Genomic DNA, 18,170 nt, shown 5'->3' with positions numbered 1-18,170 from the left:
GATGGGAGAGCATCACTGGGAGCAGGAACAGGTACTGTGCTGTAGTTGGATGATGGGTGGATTTTTCTGTAGGAAATAGGCAATGTGAGAGGTTGAACCTGAGTTTCATCCTAAGGTCGGAAAGAGTTCACGCCATATGGAAATGATGAGAGAGTGAGTAGTCTTCACCATAGTAAGCCACTGGGAGGGAGGTGTAATGTATAATGCAAAGCATACAGTGGAAGTTTCCAGAGTAGTTATAGATAACAAACTATTAGTCACAATAGGCAAGTGCTTTGAGGGCTGAAGCTGTAGGAATCATTAGGTCAACAAGCAGTTGTGTGAAATTTGGTGGCTGGCACTACATTAGTGCTGTGGAAAGTAAATGATATGAAGCAGTCTTTCCTTTAAAAACTTGATGAGCTAATTAGCCATACATACACCTCCGAGGCATTCACAGTATGGTAACAATACCTTTAAGTGAACGTTTTTTTGCAGTTTCAAATGTACGAAGTTTCCCCGCATTGATTTGCAACCCTGAGAGGCAGCCAGGGACAGCTCATTGTCCTCACACTGTAGATGATAAAGCTAATTTCCCAGACGACACTCAGTATAATCCTAAGGTTTTTGGAATTTGTTTCCACTTTTTTAATAAAAAAAGGAACATTCAGAGTGGCTAAGTCCTGTCCTGGGGACGGTGGGTCACATCACTAGAAAGTGGTGGTACCATTAATTGGTTGCTGTGTCCCGGTTGCATGCCCAAACTACTTGAGAGTGAAAATATGCAGACATTGTGAGGCAAGGAGTCAGAACCCTCCATGATGGTTTTGAGGAGACTTTATGTTCACTTGCCTCAGCCTTTAGTTTTCATGATACCTCTGGATACCTGTAGAAACCTTTGAGGGGATGGTCCTTCAGGGACAACTTACTCAGTCGTAGGCCTAGCTCCTAAAAATGGTGCCAGGGAGACTGTACATGGACATTTAGAAAGCTCTTCACCTCTTGATTTGCCCTGGGCACTTTCTTAATTAAGCAATGCAAGCAAAAACCTAAAAGCCGTGGATGATGCTGAGTATCATTTAGGAAATCTGTAAAAAGGATTAAAATAAAAAAATCTGAAATACTAATTAATTTGGGAAAAATCTTCCCCATCCAAAGAATCGCTTTCTTCTGGCCCCTCTTCTGCTCATTCACACGCACCACCTTTCCCCACCTCAGGGTGACCAAGAACTGGAGGTTCCAATGCGTAGGGACAATGCTATCCTGAGCTGGTAGCCTCTGCTTAAAGTTGAAGGTGAATCACTGGCTTCTTTTCCATCTGCCGTGTTTCCCTGTTGATAGGTTCTTTGCAAACAAATAAGATAGTCATGCTGCTTTGCCCCTGAGAGTTAAGGAAATTCCAACCAGAGGCTCCATCCACCTCCCCGCTGAGCTCAGGTTCTGCCTGCATGTTCCATTGCTGTCCTACTAGCATTCCTCTGCCACCTCTGGAGGGGTGGCAGCCCGTCCGGCCTGAGCTGCAGAAGTGTAGAGAAAGACCTTCTTGAAAACCTGAAGTCCAGATGGAGAAGCCAACCTTGACATTTGAACCCTAAGAGGTTCTTACTAAAGTCTTCATTTTCTAAGTTCTCTCACTGGTATAAAAGCTGTTTGCTACCAGTTCCTGCCAGCTTGGCTCCATAGCTGCATCACCCCAGGGCATTTCAGGTTCTGCTGAGCATTCGTGATGAGGGAAGAAGTGGCCATAAATTTGTTTTGCTAATGCTTCTTGCGACTTATGCAAGGAGGAATGGTGGGAAAGGATGTCATCCTATCAACAGCCAGGCAGTTAAAACCGACTTCCAGACCCATGTTTTACACCGAAAACAGCACAGACAAACTGAACCAGAAGCTGGTTGCCTCTCTTGGTTAAGCTCATGGCTCAACACTGAGAAAACTGGTCTCTTAGCTCAGTCTGCTCTTGGCTCCTTCTTTCTCCTCTCGACTGAGCATCTGGATCGTGGGGAATAGAGCTGCTCTCCACAGTGTGGTCAAGGTTGAAAATATTTTCATTGAGCCAAGGACTTGAAGTCAGCCCAGGGAGGAAGAGAGGGGAATGAACTTGGGCTACTGGGAGGAGCCGTGGGCCACAAGTCCCAATCCTGACACCTGCACCTAACTCGTGTAGCTCGGGAATGTCCCAGCCTCTCTGAGCGGGGTCTCCACAATCTATACAAATGAGGTCCTTTAGGGGATTTCTGAAGGCTTTTCTAAATTCTAACATTGAGATGCTGTGAGAAGGTTTTGTTACAGCAAGAGGGTCTAAGTCATCCTCTCCCTGAGTCTGAGTTATATGCCTAAAAAGATGAGACTTCCACAACGTCTAGGCCTCTTCCCCCTGTTAGTTCTGTTTTCTTGTTTTCTTTCTTCTCACTGCTTTCTCTGAGGCAGGGAGGGTAAAGCTGGTGTCTCTCAGAAGTGGAGAAATTGAGCCCCATTTTCAAGTTGATGTAGGAATTGCTAAAATAATAACACAACACAACAGAACCCCTGAGATAAAGTGATGTCTCCTGATTGAGTGCTCAAGGCCTCTCCTCTGACCTGTGCCACCTCTGGATTTGTGAGGGAGGGGAGAGAAGTAAGTGAACCAAATTCCTGCCTTCTAGGAAAGCATTTGTTCTCATTCAAAGCCGAGGTCAACCTGAGACTTATTTGTTGCATCTTTAAGTAAAGGATCCGAGGAAGGGCCCTGGTAGAGACAGTTGGGCCCCGATTCTGAAGCTGTTTCCATCCACATAGGTTAACCTCTAGGGCCATGTGCCTGCTGCCTTCCTGCCTTCCTGCCAGAATCAGAGAAATGGGAAACTTCCTAAACCTCTGCCCCTCACATGCTTACCTGTGACACCTCCTCAACAGGGGATGTCTCCTAAAGAGCAGAAATGGTGCCACGTCTGTTATCTCCAACTTGATGTATACTCTTAGCCCTGAACACTCAGCAAACCACTACTAGGCACTGAAAAGGGGGGAGTTTTATTTTTTGAATCTTGCTGTCTTTAAATTAAAAAGTAAAAGATTATAGCTCTCTACTTAAACCCTGCTTTCTCACAAGCTCCTCTTCTGAATCTTTGCTTCCCCTAAACATCTTTCTCCTCTCTTAGTGGTAGGGCTTAGGTGAAAAAGCTAGAAACTGAAAGGGTTTTCCAGCAAAATTAGCAAATGGCTAACCCCTTTCACAGAATCTTAGATCTGGCAACGACCTCCAAGTTCATCTCCCCAGACTTCTTGTGCACCAGATGAGTGCTGAGGCCCAGAGCACTTGGCTGGTTAATTGCAGAGCTGGCCTTAGATCTCCTGACTCCCAAGACAGTGCTCTCTCTACCGGTGCTTACAAAATATGGATACCTACTGTGTGCATAGCATTGCAGCAAGGCTGTGAAATTATGAAAAGTGGCTCCTGTCCTTGAGATGCTGTGGTTTGAGGAGAAAGGGCATGCCTGAAAAATGGATAACTAACAAGAAAAAGCAGCAGACACTAAATACCAAGTGAAGGATGCAGACACCCTCCGAGGGAAAGACCATCACATCAAGGGGGACTGTGGAAGAGTTCTTAGAGGAAGGTGGACCTGGAGCCAGCTTTGAAGGAAGGGTACACTTTAGCCAACCAAGAGGAGTGGGAAGGGAATCCTCAACAGAACGAATGGCGTGAACAAGGACCGGGAGGTAGGATAGGTACAGCATTTTGAAGCGCAATGAATGGACCACTCTGGCTTGATCAGGTTGAGGGTTTTGGATGGACCCTATCCTGATGGCAGTGGGGAGCCATCGAAGGTTGTTGAGCAGAACAGTGGACCATACACAGTGTTCTAGAAGATGCATGTGGCTGGGGTTGAGGATAAGGACAGGGGACAAGGAGACCAGGAGGAAGCTCCCCTAGGCTGTTCCCAGGGACAGAGGACAGGAAAGGCAGCTGGGTGGTCGAACATTCTATCCTTTCCATGTTTTTTTTCCCTCCTCTTTCTTGTGCATACGTTTGACACTCAATAAATGCTGGCCACATTATTCGTGAGTTCTCAGCCTTTGTAAGGCCTTCCTCTTCCGTACATGCTCAGGATAGTATTTTTCAGGCTGATGGATTCAGGGAATCCTAACTGAGAGAACAGAGGTAAAGGAGTATTTATTTTCTCACCAAATATAGTTTCACCTTACACAGAAGGTTTCTGATCAACTTAAAGTGGTGGGAAAATTCAGTTAAAGAGTCGGGATTTTACTGGCTTTTGGTCTGTTTAAATCCAGAGAAATCCTTTTTTTCCTCCTTCCTCCAAATCCATGTTTCCATTTCCGACAATGCCATTCTTACTGAGGATTCCCTAGGCGCTGGGCACTGTGTGCCTGCCTTGCACACTTTCTCTCATTGCTTTTAGGGCTTTGCAGGCTGGGTGACTGCCTAGGGTCACGCAGCTTGTCAGAGGTACGGAGCCATCTGACTCCAAAGCCTGCCACCTCCCCCCGATCCATCATCCTAGCCTCAGACTGTGAGGGTGATAAAGACCCCCAAAAGCATTTGGGCCTCTATTCCCAAGTTAAAAATAATGCCCTGGTGTCTCTTACTCTGAGTGAGGATTTCTATTCTCCTGATTCTCTCCTGACTCTCCTCATGAGTCCAGGATTCACATAGTAAAAGATAAGCCCAGCTGGGTGTGTTTTCAATGTGTCCATCAGGCTGAGGTTCTAGGTCCTTGGGCTCTGCCATGTCTTGGCTGAGTGCAAACAGTTAACTGTAGAGCTGGGTCTAAATGGAGAGGCATTCTCTTGACCATGGAGGCCAAGATGACCCAGCCCAGTGGAAAGACAACTAATCCAGCCCAAGCAGCTGGCAGGCAGGAGGAAAAATACCAACTCTAGAGCTTTGAGTGGCTTCCTGGTCTTTCTAGGGGCTGAGCAAGGCTGCCCTGTTGCCTTGGCAACAGCAGGATAAATCCCAGGGGATAAACTTTCAGGCTTCTGCAGTCACTTTCGGGAGCTGCTCCCTAGTGGCTGGCTCACCCCTGCTCCTCAGTCTGCACCAGGGGGATTCAACCCCCAGGATGTGCGACTGAGAAATATAAGGTTTCTTTGCAGTCAGTGAGTAAAAGATCATAATGGGATTTCTTTCTTTCTTTTTTTTTTTTTAAATTAAAATAATCCTAGTCTCAGAACTGCCTCCTATTGTACTGGCTGCTAACAACCCAATGGGTACAGTTGGTTAATAATAATTTTCCTTTCTTGTAATTGAGTACCATTTTTAATACCAGCCAGGAGTGTAGGCTCACCGACCCTTTACAGCCCGATGGTAAACACAGGTGAGGGGCTTAAATATTGTTATTAGCAATCATAAATATCTCTGGCTTTTCATTAACCCAGAAGGCAGCTGCTTCTAATCCTGAGAGCTGGCTCAGGTCACGGGTGCCTCTGACATAGAACCACTGGAATCTGATACTGTGATTTCCGATTGAAATGCTCAGGTTTAGCATTCTTTCAATCCAGCTGTGGAAAACTGTTGCCTTCAGCTCCTGTTCTGTTTTTAATTTGACTGGAAAGTTTTTGTTTGGTCTATTTAATATAGTTGAAGGGTAAACAGCACATAAAGCACTAAGCTTATGTAAGGAAGTGTTTTCCTAGTCTCAGATTTACTTCTTTGCTCCAAAGGAGGAAGCTGGCCAAGCCAGAGGCCTTTTTTTTTTTTTTTTTTTTTTTTGCCAGTGTGGCCCAGGGTGAGAAGAATGTGATGGGGAATATTCCCAAGGTAATAGGCCAGTCCTAGGAGTCACTGTGTTGGAGAACAGCTAAAACACTTCTGGCTTACGGTGAAACCCGTCCTTGGGACAGCATCCATAACACCACGTGGTTTTCCTTGCGTAAGGCTCCACGGGCTGGATTTATTTTAGAATTTAGTGTTAGGCTGTCCTTTTTGAAGAATGGAAGGAAGCCTATCATGCTTACCAAAAGCCTTGTTTTCCAAAAGACTCAAGAAAAATGGACACCGGGTCACCGTAACTGTTATGTTTTATGCTTACACTTGAAGTCCTTCCTGTTTTTCATTCTGATTTATTTTGCAGTTCCATTTTAATCGCCATCTTTTGAGGGGAGGTGGCGGGGTATAAATACTGATGATTTTGTTTTGTGGTTCTCTTGGAGAGTCACCATTTGCCCGGGCTCTCCAGGGAGGTCTTGAACCTGCGGAGCCCCCCAGGATGCTGCCTCTCTGAGTGTTCCTCTGCTCCCGAAGGCCCGTTTCCTGGCAGTATCCAGATTTTCCAGTCGGGGGCATGGGGGGAGCAAGGCCTTGGCCAGTGGCCGCTTCTTTAAGTCACAGGGTTTGTCCTGACCTCCCAGCCTGGGCCCGGTGCTGTGTGACGCACCCCTCGGTGATCCTGGAATCCCTCACTTACTTCTCTCTCTCACTCCACGGTAGATGCTTCTTCCTTTTGGGCTCCGAAGCTCCCGCCTGAACTCGCCCTCCTTGTAGGATTTACCCTTCATTGAGAGACCTGGGTCCTACCAGTCTGCTGAGAGAGAGAGAGAAAAGGAGTATATGATTTTTATTCAGAAAGCGTGCGTTAGAATCCCAGAACTGCTCTCAAGCTTCCCGAACCTCCCACCCTAAAATGGAGGCGCTAACATCTGCCTGAGAGAGGGCTGAGAGGACTAATGCGCTCATGCCTGTCACCAGGGGCTCTTGATTCTTGGTATTTCCCTCCCCGGTCCTCAGGCCCGGAGCCCAGCTGCAAAAGTCACCGCCTGACCCCTAAAAGCAGATGCTCTACAGCTGCACTGAGACCCCTGCCTCTGCTCTGCCAGCCTTTTATTGTCTTCTGGTGTTTTTTGGCCTCACAACCGCAGCAACTAAATTTCTAAATTTCCTTCTTTCTCTGTAAGCCTCCAATTCTTCCTTATCCATTCACTTTGGGGAAGATAATCCCCTTTCCTTCCCTCCCTCCGTTCCTCCCTCCCTCCTTCCCGTGCCTCTGAGCTACAGGAGGCTGCCTCCCCCCAAGACCTGAGTGATGCTCGCTCTCTGGCTCAGAGAAAGAGTTTCTCTCCCACTTTCACGCTCAGCCCAGAGCAGGGCCTGGATCCCTCCCTCCCTCACTGGCCGGTCAGTCTTCCTGTCATAGTCCATCATCTGTAACTTTTCCCTCCTCCCTGATTCTCACCCTTGCCTGCTAATAGGTGTGGGGCATCTCTATGCAAACCCCTTCATGACCTCTCTGGCCCTCTGGTTACAGTGTCCTCTCCTCACGGCTGGAGTTCTAGAGGAGAGGCATGTCCCCAGCTCTTCATGACTGGCGCCTTCCCAATCTCAGTGGCCCAGTTCCCCTCTCCACCGAGTCTTCCAGAGCGAACTTTTTGTCCAGCCCAGGTGCTTTTCCCTCAGTCCTTAGCCTTCTCGGCTTTTGGCACAGGTCAATATCCTGGTTTTCTCCCTGCCTAACGTGAGGTGCAGCGGGGAGGGCTCCCCAGGGCGTGGCTCCAGATGGTCCTGGATCCTCCTCATTCTTCATACGTTTTCTCCTTGGTGAGCTCATCTATCCTGTGGCTTCACCTAGTGGCACCCAATCTCCACACCAGTATCCACAGCCTCTCCTGGACTCTAGGGTTGATGGGGGTGTTAGGAGTACTGCCTCAGGTGGTGGTGAGGATTAAATGAGAGAAGACTATGAAAATGTTGAAGACCTGATTTAGTAAGTGCAGTACAGGCGTGCGCTCTTGTCACTGGACTGTAACCGGCCCTGTGTGGCTGCTCCCTCTCTGCCTCTCCACCTCATCTCCTAACCTGTCCCTTTGCCTCCCCGAGTGGCCAAGTCAGCCCTTTCAGTTCTCCCAGCACTCCCTTCTCTTGCTGGCCTCCTGCTCTTTCTCATGGTGGTCCCACGGCTTGGAAAGCTGCATTTCCTCTCCTGCCCCTTTCTCTACCCTGCCTGACCCTGACCTCTCAGTTACATCTCAGCTTAGCGTCCCTTTCTGTGGAGAATTTCACTGCCCCGCCAGGTCTGGGCTGTGACCACTGCCGTGTGTCCCACCCTGGCACACTGTCCTTCCCCATCATGGTAACCTTGACCACATGTGCAAGGCTTGTGTGTTTGTCCCCCATGAGGCTATAATGAGGGCAGGTACTCTGTTGGTCTTTTTGTCACAATGTCCAGCCTAGGGGCCATAATATACTTTGAACAAATGGACAAACCCACTCCACCATTCCAAGACAACCCCTCCCCCAGCACACAAGTGTGTTTGTTTACAAACACATTTGCTCTCACCTTGACAGAGTGGGTCTTTTCCAGGGACCCTCCTAAATGCCTGGAGAGTTGGGATGCCTACTCTAGCCTGAGGATGGAGGCAGGGGCCTCTGGCTTCCACAAAAGGAGAGCCTCACAGCACCCTGAAGGATGGAGGAGCCACCAAAACTGCTGTCACTGTATCACAGGCCAGCTTGAGGGGCCCTTACAGACTGTCTCGTTCAAGTTTAGAAACAAGGAATCTGCATCCCAGAGGTGAAACGATCAAGGTCACACCCAAGTGCACGCAGAGCCAGAAAGGGAAGCGGGGCTGCTTGTCTGTGTAATTGCTTCTCCTCGCAGTGAAAGTTTAACTATGTCCTCAGTGAGGTCCTGGCCTCCGCTGCCCCGGGGGTGTGAACAGAACGATTTCCCCCGGGAGCCATGTCTGGGTCCTGTGGCCCAGCTATGCTGACGTCCGCCCTGGGGCGTGGTGTCAGCTGGTTCAGAGCCACGCTCGGAGTGGGGCTGTGAGCCTGCATTCATTACCTGTGCACTCTGCTTGTAGAACAGTTACAGGAACACTGCTGATGCCCTCTCTACAGCATGTGATTCTCAAGGGCCCTGGGATCAGGCAGCGTGGGAGCAGGGCTGCGGGCAGAGCTTTCTGGGCTCTGCCTGCTGACCCCTTGCAGGGCTGGTGTCTTTTCACTGCTGCACACAAGGATGACCTAAGGAGACTCACTGCCTCCCGGGTCTTGGTGTTTACGTGACAGCTGTATTTGAATCCTAGGTCTGTTGGAAGCCTTTTCACTGAGTGGGTCGTGGGTCCAGAGAGAGTAGGCTCCTAGTGGGTAGGGTGCAGGCTCGGCCTGGGTTCTAGTCCTGCTCTCTCCAGTTCCTTGTATAGCTGCCCTGGGCCTCCCTTTCCTCTGCCGTAAAGTTCTGAACCCTCATGCCTTAGAAGCCTGCCTGTCAGAAGTGCAAACATGTAGGCATTTTTTGACCACCTGGGTACCCCTCCCCTGTGGCAGAGTCCCTGCTTCCTCCTGTGGTATCAGAGGCATCTATGTCCATGCCTCGCCCATCACCAGCCTTGTTCTTTACCACTCCCTGTTGCCCACTGGGCTGGCCACACCACTCTGCTTGTCATTCCATGCACACACCATGGTCGGGTCAGTGGGAGATGGGAGCAGATGCAAGCCTGGCTCAACGTGGTGGTGTCTTCTCTTATTATTCCCGGGACCCCCAGTTCTTGCTCTCCAGGCAGATGGAGGGAAGGGACTGAGTTTATCTTTTACTTGCTCGTACAGAAGGTGAAAATCCAAGCTGAGGCCAGGCCGGGTGAGCCTGTTACAGATGCCTCCCAGGAATCCAGGGAGCATCCTGTGTATGCACCTCTTACCTCAGTCGGACCCTGACCTTAAGATGGAAAGAGTGGTTTTGTTTTATGGGCTCACCTTCTTAGTTCTCCTGGTTTCTTCAGGCTGCCCTCTGCTGGATGGTCCTGGGAATAGGGTCCAGGGCTTCCATCTCTGGCGCTCATTTCCCTGCTGCTGAAGCCCAGTGAGAGTCAGGAACGGAAATTGCGAAAGGCAGGCAATGGAATTTTTTTCCCGGATGCTGCCCAGCTAGGCTCGTTTCCTATTAACATAGAAGAAACCCTTAGGAATGTTTAACCTTTGCTGGGTCACCTGGAGCTGCCCAGTGTTCTTGCTGACTTCTGTTTCTGGCATAAGAACGGAGAAATCTAGCAGCGTCTGAGATATGCTTACTGTGGAAGCCCATTCTGAAGTCTGAACTTATAATGCGGCAGTCAGGAGCTTAGGGGAACAACCGGCTCCCCCATTACTAGTTGTGCAGATCTCGGGCATGTTGGGTGACTGACTCGTCCCCGTTTGCCTGGGACTTTCCCAGTTTTAGCATGAAAGTCCCACGTCCTGAGCACATCCTTGGTCCTGGGCAAGCTGGGATGGTTGGTCACCATACAACTTGACCGACTTCTCCAAGCCCCAATGTCCTCAATAGAGACAGTATTACCTAGTTCTTAGGGTTGTTCTGGGATATAAGAGGATAGTGCATGTGGTGTGCTGAGCAGGTGTATCAGTTTCTAGAGCTGCTGTAACAAAGTCCCAGGAACCAGCTGACCTTAGAACTTGACTCACAGTTCTGGAGGCCGAAAGTCTGAAATCAAGATGTCAGTAGGGCCGTCCTCCCTCTGGACCTGTAGGAGAATCCTTCCTTGCTTCTTCCTGGCTTCTGGGAGTTTTCTGGCAATCTTCGAAGTTCCTTGCCTTGTAGATGTTACTCTAACTCTCTGTCTTCACCTGGCATTCTCTCCCCGTCTCTCTCTTCACGTAGCTGTCTTCCCTGTCTGCTTGTCTGTCTCTGCGTGCAAATTTCCACTTTTTATAAGGACACCAGTCATATTGGATTCGGGCCTACCTCATTTTTACTTGATTACCTCTGTAAAGACCCTGTTTCCAAATAAGGTCGCATCTGAGGTACTGGGGGTAGGAGTTCAATGTATCTTTTTTGGAGGACACAATTCAACTCGTAACAGCAGGGTTAGCTTTGACTATTATTGCTATTTGTGTCATTATCTTTGTAATCATTGAGAATCCAGGAATATGTAAGAAACAGCTCCTGCACCCCAGAGGAGCTGGCAGGAGGCCCCCGTCATGAAGAGGAGCTGTCTGGTTCTTAGAACTAGCACCTGGAAGCATGTCAGCACAAAGGATATGGGAATAGCCCCTCTAACCTCTGAGCTTCTGCTCTGTTTGGTGTAGATGGAGCAGATAAGAAACGAGCTGCTTCAGGAGAGAGCTGTGAGGCAAGATTTGGAGTGTGACAAGATTTCCTTGGAGAGACAGGTGAGGGCAGCTGGCCCCCTGCACTGCCCCCCCCCCCCGCCCCCCCGAAGCTTTGGACTAGACTCCCTCAGTGGTGTCTCCTTTGCTTAGTGCCCCAGGGACTCTGGGGTGTAACTCACCTGAGAGAGGTATTTCTGAGGCCTTGTGCAGAGACGTTTTTCCCAATAATGTTAAATATGCTTGGAAGTTTAGCAGCTTCCAAGGGGGAAGGTAGAATTGTAAGTCTTGTTTTCTAGACCCTAAAGAGGGCTAAATTCTAATGGAAAGGGGATAGTAAAGCACCAGTGCCGTCAAACACACGAGTTGCTAATAAAGCTTACTTGAATCGTTATTTCTTTTACATGCTATTCATGTAAGTTCTTCAGTGAATAGGATGCCTGATAGTGGTGAAGGAGCACGTTTCTCCTGCCAGTAGGTTTATAAAAGGCCAACGCCAAGCTCATTGGCCTGACATCCGGGAGTCCCAGGCCATGCTAGTGATCTCACGCAGGCTTGTAAGGGAATGCGATAGAATCTCTTCTTTTGGCCTACCGGGACTGGAGTGCAAGGCCTTTCCTTGGAACCATCCCTGGTCTCCCCAGGTCCCCCGGGGCCACGTATCCCGGTGTGAAAGCTTGTTTATCACAGTCATTGACCAAATGCTGGCCCTCCCTCTGCCCTGCTCTGCACAGAGTGTGGCAGACATCCGTCCCCTCACAGTCTCCCTCTCTGATTCCAGAACAAGGACTTAAAGAGCCGGATTGTCCACCTGGAAGGGTCCTACAGGTCCAGCAAAGAGGGGCTGGTGGTGCAGATGGAGGCCAGGATCGCGGAGCTGGAGGACCGTCTGGAGAGCGAGGAGAGGTGAGGCGGCCCAGCTGTGGTGTAGAGGCCTGGTGGGCAGTGGTATTCACCTCACAGAGTGCGCTCACGTTTCTATCTCTTCCCATACTCCTTCCCAGAGCAAGGACAACCTGGAGGTTATTGTTTCCTTTCTACAGATGAGAAAACCGAAACCCACCCACCTAAGTACTTGAGGGAGGTAGCCTGGCTGAATATTGGTGTAGCTGGGCTAAAACTCAAGACTCCCACCCTTAAGGCCTTTCTCCGTACTCGCTGCTCCTTTCTCCATCCCCTCAGTAAGACAGGCTGCCTCATAAGCTATTGAGTTTGAGCCAGATTAGAGGAAAGGGGGCTGATGCCGCCATGGGGGCTGTGTGTATTCAGGCAGAGGCCAAGGGGCCATCTGTCAGAAATGGGCAGGTCCCCCCACAGTGGGATGAGATGACCACCCTCCTTTCCAACACCAGGATTCTCTGCAGCTAGCTCTCACATTGCAGCCCGAGTCCAGCACAGGTTGAACTTGACCAGCCTCAGTCCTGACTCATGGCCCCTCACTCTTCTAGAAGGTGTGTGTGTCTGTGGGTATTTGTGTATATGCGCATGCATATAGCACTTTACATTATGTTTTTAGTAGGACTTCTGGGGGCTGGGCTGGAGCAGCCTGGAGTAGACACAAAACGTTCACAGTCTCGCAGCTATGACCCTGTGCCTTATAAAGGAAAGCTTGAGATGGAAGACCTCAGGGCTGGTCCAGTCCCAGCTTAGCCCCTCACTGGGTCTGCAGCCTTGGGCAAGTCACTCTCCTTCTCGGAGCCCCTGTTTCCTCATCTGTCTAATGGGCTGCACTTTCCCCCTGTTAAGCTTTGCATCCCTCTGACCCCCCAGCCTTGAGTTGACCAGGCAGCCCTGGCTGGAGCTTCCCCTACCCCGCAGCCTGGGCTGGGCCTTCTGTGGGCCTGGGATGAGAGGGTGCCTCGTTCTGCCTCCTCTGCCCTTCCAGGGACCGGGCCAGCCTCCAGCTCAGCAACCGAAGGCTGGAGCGGAAGGTGAAGGAACTGGTGATGCAGGTGGACGATGAGCACCTGTCGCTGACTGATCAGAAGGACCAGGTGAGGGACACCCTGCAAGTCATTCTCGGATGAGATTTTATGTCCCAGGCTGGGGCGAGGCCTCCGCGGGTGGGCGATGGAGTGGTGGTGAACTGAGTCCTCTCTTTCCACTCTACCCAGTTATGTCATAGAATGGGGCTTTTCTAGCCTACTTAGTAGGCGATTTCAGCAAACTTCAAACCCTGACCTTGGCTTTTAAAAGCAGTCTTAGGGTCTTATCTCCACTTTCCAGTGAGACCAGTTGTCCCCCTTTGCCTTATCTTGGTTGCCTGGAGAGGAGGTGGCTGGACCGCTGGCCTGTCCATGCTGGGGCTCTTCTCCATCCCAGCTGGGCCGGCCAGCACTCAACCTGCCCTCTTTCCCAATGCAGCTGAGCTTGCGCTTGAAAGCAATGAAGCGACAGGTGGAGGAGGCTGAGGAGGAAATCGACAGACTAGAAAGTTCGAAAAAGAAGCTACAGAGGGAGCTGGAGGAGCAGATGGATGTGAATGAGCAGCTGCAGGGACAGCTCAATTCCATGAAGAAGAACTTAAGGTGGGCAAGGGGAAGGGGACTTTCGGATGGCCCCACAGGGAACATAAGCCCCCTGACACTGAAGGAGGGCTCAGTGCTTTCAGAACATTCTTACTCCTGCTGTCTCAAGCCAGTTCCTTATTGTCTCCTTTTGGAGTCATCCCATCCTAGAGATGAGAGTGGCTGTGTCCACTTCAGTCGCCCCATGTGCTCAGTAGGGCCTCACATGTGCCATCCTTAGGCCATGCCCTGATGTCAGCTGGGCCGGTATTGTCACTGTTGTCCATAAGGGGGAACTGAGTCTCAGAGCAGGTAAGACTGGTTCATACCACCATTGCAGGGGGCAGCTCACGGACCAGCTCGTAGGTCTCCTGCCTTTTTACATGACTTAGGAAGAAATAAGATAAGGTTCTGGCTCAAATATTCATGAGGACTGGGATATCCCGAGCCTGGGTTCAGGAGAGAGCTGCCTCTAAGTTCCCCTGCCATGGTCCTAAGGGGATGGGGTGAGGGGTTACCTGCCCTTCCCCAGGGAAAATGGGGTGAGGGAGTGATCAGGTTCATGTTCATCCATGGAGCTGAGCCTTTCTTAGAGGCTGCCTATGCTGGCTGCTCAGGGAGTTCTCTTAGAAATAGACAGAAGGCTCCAGCCCCTAGAAAGTCCTATAAACTGGGTCTGTCTGTCAAGAACCTGGCCCCAGGGCCGGCATTAGGGTGCAGCATTTAAGGGGCACCAAAAATCTCAGTAATCAAGATAGATAATATTTAATGCGCTATTAGAAATTAAGGCAAACAACCCATGGTGAACAAGATATCAACATTTTAAATTAAGACAGGATCAATAACAGCACCCTCATGAGCCACATTGGAGCTTGAGGCAAAGGGAGCAATCAGGACTCCTAATCCTGTCCCAGGCGTGCCCAGCCCAACCTATTAGCACTGGCCTCCTGTGCTGAGAGGTGGGCGGTTTGTGCCCTGTGGCTGAAGGAACCATCAACTGCAGACCAGTTCAGTTCATGTGCTTCTGTGCCACTTGGTGGGGTGAAGAGACAGGGACCCAAGACCCTTCCTTCATCTCCAGATCAGACATGAGTCTCAGTCCAGTCTAGCGCCAGGAAACATGCCCCCTGTTGTTTCAGCAGACTTAAGAAGCTGCCGAGTAAAGTGCTGGATGACATGGATGACGATGACGACCTCAGCACCGACGGGGGGAGCCTCTATGAGGCACCGCTGAGCTACACCTTCCCTAAGGACAGCACCGCCGCCAGCCAGATCTAAGTGCACTTCCAGGGCTGTGGAGGTGGCCCGTCATTCCTCAGAGGGACCTGCAGCCGCCAGCAGCAGGGGGCAGGAAAGGGAGCACCCATCTGGAGCAGAGGCCCATCACCTCCTCTTCACATCACAGGCCGATTCCTCCACGTTACAGTCCTCCTAGGATCCCACAGTGGGAGCACGGCTCTCATAGCTTAGCCGGGGAGCTATTGCAGTTTAAATGTTGAGGCCACCACCCATTGGGGTGTTTTGGAAAATATAATTTGGCAGATGAAGCCCCTGTTCTTTACAGCTATCTGCCAGCACCATTTGCATTTGCTGCTCCTGCCCCCCTCCCTCCACCAAGACAACAGGTCCAAAATGCTAGTTATTATTAAACAGCCACTTTGCAGAGGAGGAAATGATGTGTGAGCTGTACATATTTTAAACCAGACTTTCTCATGGACTGCTGCTCTTCCATTTTGCAATGTTCAGAGGCTTCATTGGATGGCTTGTTTGTAAATGTCACACATCTATCTTGAATTTTTTTTTTAAAATATGAAGCCACTAGATTTTAAGTATTAAGGAGCAGAGGTGAGAGAGAAGGTAGAATAAAGACCACTTTGGACATCAGAGTTGGAAAAAAGAAATTATAATGATAAGGGACAGTTAATCCTGAGAAGAGAAACTCGAGGGGCCGTGGTAAACAGCTTGCTGACGGAGGGGGAGAAGGTCAGAAGGTCAGGTGTATCTGTGGCCTTGGTTGCTTATTTTATCTAGAATTTTGTTACAATTTCTGAACCACGCTGAGACCAATTCTCAGTCACCAGGTGCAATTTCTTTTACACAGGTGGGTGGGTTTTTGACAAATGATGTGGTTTCTGGAAGGATGGGGCCTTACTGTCATTTCTCAGTGGTCCTTTCCTCCCTTCTGCCACAGCAGGCCTCCAAACTGTGCTCTCTCTGTCCCTGGATGGGGTGGTTGCTGGCTGGGAAGTAGGAGGGTATGGGGTTCATGGACCTAGGTGTGAGGAGGAAGCGGGAGGTGTTCAGTAAGGTCGTGGGAAAAGGGAGGGGGAGAGGAAATGAGCAGGTGTGAGGGTGTGAGTAGGAAGGAAGAGGAAGAAGTTCTTGAAGGCTGGGGGATGTGTAGACAAGAGGCAGATTAAGCAGAATCTCAGGTTTATGTCAGGAGAGGGAGGAAAGAAATAGAAGTCAGACAGAGGTGAGTCTGTGCAAACTGGAAGGCTCCTTCCAACTTCCTGGGATGGAGGGACACTGGCCAGCACCAGGCACAAAGTGACCGGGATTGGATGAGTCTGGGGCAAGTCCACGTCACTGGGACACAATTACAGGGAGCATGGCATTGGGAGGCTGCAGGGTATCCCAGTGCCTCCTCCTGGCCTTCCTGGTGTCACCTCCCACTGTGACAGTCCCCAGGCATGCCCGAGGCCAGGTCCCATCACAGCTAGGCTCCCATAGGTCAGGGTCAGGGCATGGGGACAGCAGCTCAGCAGGGCGATGGCCAGGGAGAGAACCCTGTGAGCTGGGTACATGTATAGGGGCAGAAGTGACAGTGTTCAGCTGCTTCAGCAGTGTCTCCTAGCATCCTGATAGATGGGAGGCCTGTGGACAGAGAACTCCACAACTGTTGCCACCGGGAGCAGGGGATTTCAGTGCCTTACCTACCCCATGTCACAGAGCCCACCAAACAGGATTCAGAGTGATCAGCCTGGTCTAAAGGCTGGTGTCATCCTCCCCCCCACAGGTGACAACCCTGGAGCAGGAGAGCCAAGCCATCCTAAGCCTCTGCTGGGGGGAGTGGTTCTTGCCTCTGCTTACTTATTTCGAGTGTGGAGAAATTCTTTCTTTTAGCCATTCATTCATTTAGCAAACATTTTTTGGGCACCTACGATGTGTCAGGCACGGTCCTTGGCACTGGGATTACAGCAGAGCATAAAACGGATCAAAATCCCTCCCCTCCTGGAGCACAGTCAGGGGAACGGGGGTGATAGACAACAGTCATACAGACACAGAGGCTGAGCCCCTCCTCACCCAGCCCTGGAGCCCCTCTGTCCTCTTGGGGATGTGACAAGCCTATGGGTGCTTGACTAGCTCCCTGGAACTCCCGGGGATCTTCGTTCGACCCTCAGTGTGTTCCTGATTTCCCGCTGCTTCCGCCATCATTACGTATTTGCCAGGAAGTCTGCCTGGAAGTGACTCAGCCCACTCACAGCTACAGCTTGGAGACAAGAAAGGTCGGAGGCCCAAGAAGCTTGGGAGTGAGTGTCTGTCTTGGTTTGTGGGAAGGTCGCTGCCTATTGTTCTGGCCAATTCCTTCTGGTAGCCGTCAGGCTGGCTGCAGGAAGCAAAACTGCCCATGAAAAGAGAGCAGAGCTCGCCATTCCAAGATTGCACCCTTACCCTAAAAATGGGCTGTTTTAAGTGTTAACAAATGTGCCATCCTCCTCCGTGGCAGAGCAGCTGACAGTGAGCTAGATGCACTCAGTGTAGCTGGGTGGGCAGAACACTGGACTGAGAGTTGAGAGGTGTTTTCAAGTCCTCGCTCATCTTACCGCGGTGACCTTGACAGGGCATGCACTCTCAGAGCTGCAGATTACCCAGAACAAACGAGGACCAGGGCCCACGGTCCTTTCCAGCTCTGACATACTATCATTCTTTGATTTTATTATATACACATATTTTTTTTCTGTTTGTTGCTTTAAGAACTAACCCTACTCAAGAATGTTTTCTTTAGCTAGCTTAAAAGGACAAAAAAAGTTTTATTTAATAAACAAATATGTGGCCAAATGCAATACTGAGGAGACAATCATCCTATATCTTTATAATTTTTTTCCTGTTTCTGAGTGTTATTTGACAATGCCCATAGGCTTACTCTGTTGCGTTTCTGCTTTGGGGGATGGTTTGATTGCTTTGATTTGTCATGGGGAAGAGACATTGTTATGCAGCTACCTCCATGTAAGGGAACTGGATAAAGCAAGGTTGTCTTTCAATAAACGGCATCACCCGACGGGAATCTCGACTCCCCCATTGTTTTGACTCCCTTGTTTTCTCCACAATGTGGCTCTGTGTCCGCCAGGAAACAGTCAAGGTGAATGGCTGGATGCTACTTGAGGAAGTGGAACTTGGTGGCATTCCAGGCCGGGACGGTTTCTGAAATAGAAGGGTGGGAGTGGGTCAGTGGTAAATACTGAATCAACGTGCCTGATGGTTGTGATAGTCTGAGAAATCCAAACTGCCTGTTTCCGGAAAATAGCAAAAGGGGAAGTGTGTTAATAATCGAGAATGAACAGGCACCCCTGTTTTTCCCTTGTTCCTAAACTAAAAAGGGTTCTCCTGCAATCACAGTTTGCACATAATCTCTCTTGATT

General features: G+C 50.0%; 1 protein-coding gene across 4 annotated transcripts in view; it reads left to right on the top strand.

The window, feature by feature from the left end:
• The window catches only part of CGNL1 (cingulin like 1), a 153,316-nt gene extending 135,501 nt beyond the window's left edge, over positions 1 to 17,815 (top strand). For all 4 annotated transcript variants that reach the window (XM_070623804.1, XM_070623787.1, XM_070623798.1 and 1 more), the window contains 5 exons: positions 11,000 to 11,083; positions 11,802 to 11,926; positions 12,906 to 13,014; positions 13,385 to 13,548; positions 14,670 to 17,815. In XM_070623804.1, the coding sequence (XP_070479905.1) occupies positions 11,000 to 11,083; positions 11,802 to 11,926; positions 12,906 to 13,014; positions 13,385 to 13,548; positions 14,670 to 14,805 (618 nt within the window). In that variant the 3' untranslated portion in view covers positions 14,806 to 17,815. The remainder of the gene's footprint in view (positions 1 to 10,999; positions 11,084 to 11,801; positions 11,927 to 12,905; positions 13,015 to 13,384; positions 13,549 to 14,669) is intronic.
• Positions 17,816 to 18,170: the final 355 nt, after the last annotated feature.

This window comes from Equus przewalskii, chromosome 1 (genome assembly GCF_037783145.1).
Source record: "Equus przewalskii isolate Varuska chromosome 1, EquPr2, whole genome shotgun sequence".
NCBI classification, from domain to species: Eukaryota; Metazoa; Chordata; class Mammalia; order Perissodactyla; family Equidae; genus Equus; species Equus przewalskii.
Note: the sequence above shows the minus strand (reverse complement) of the source record. Positions and strands in the feature narration are given on the sequence as shown.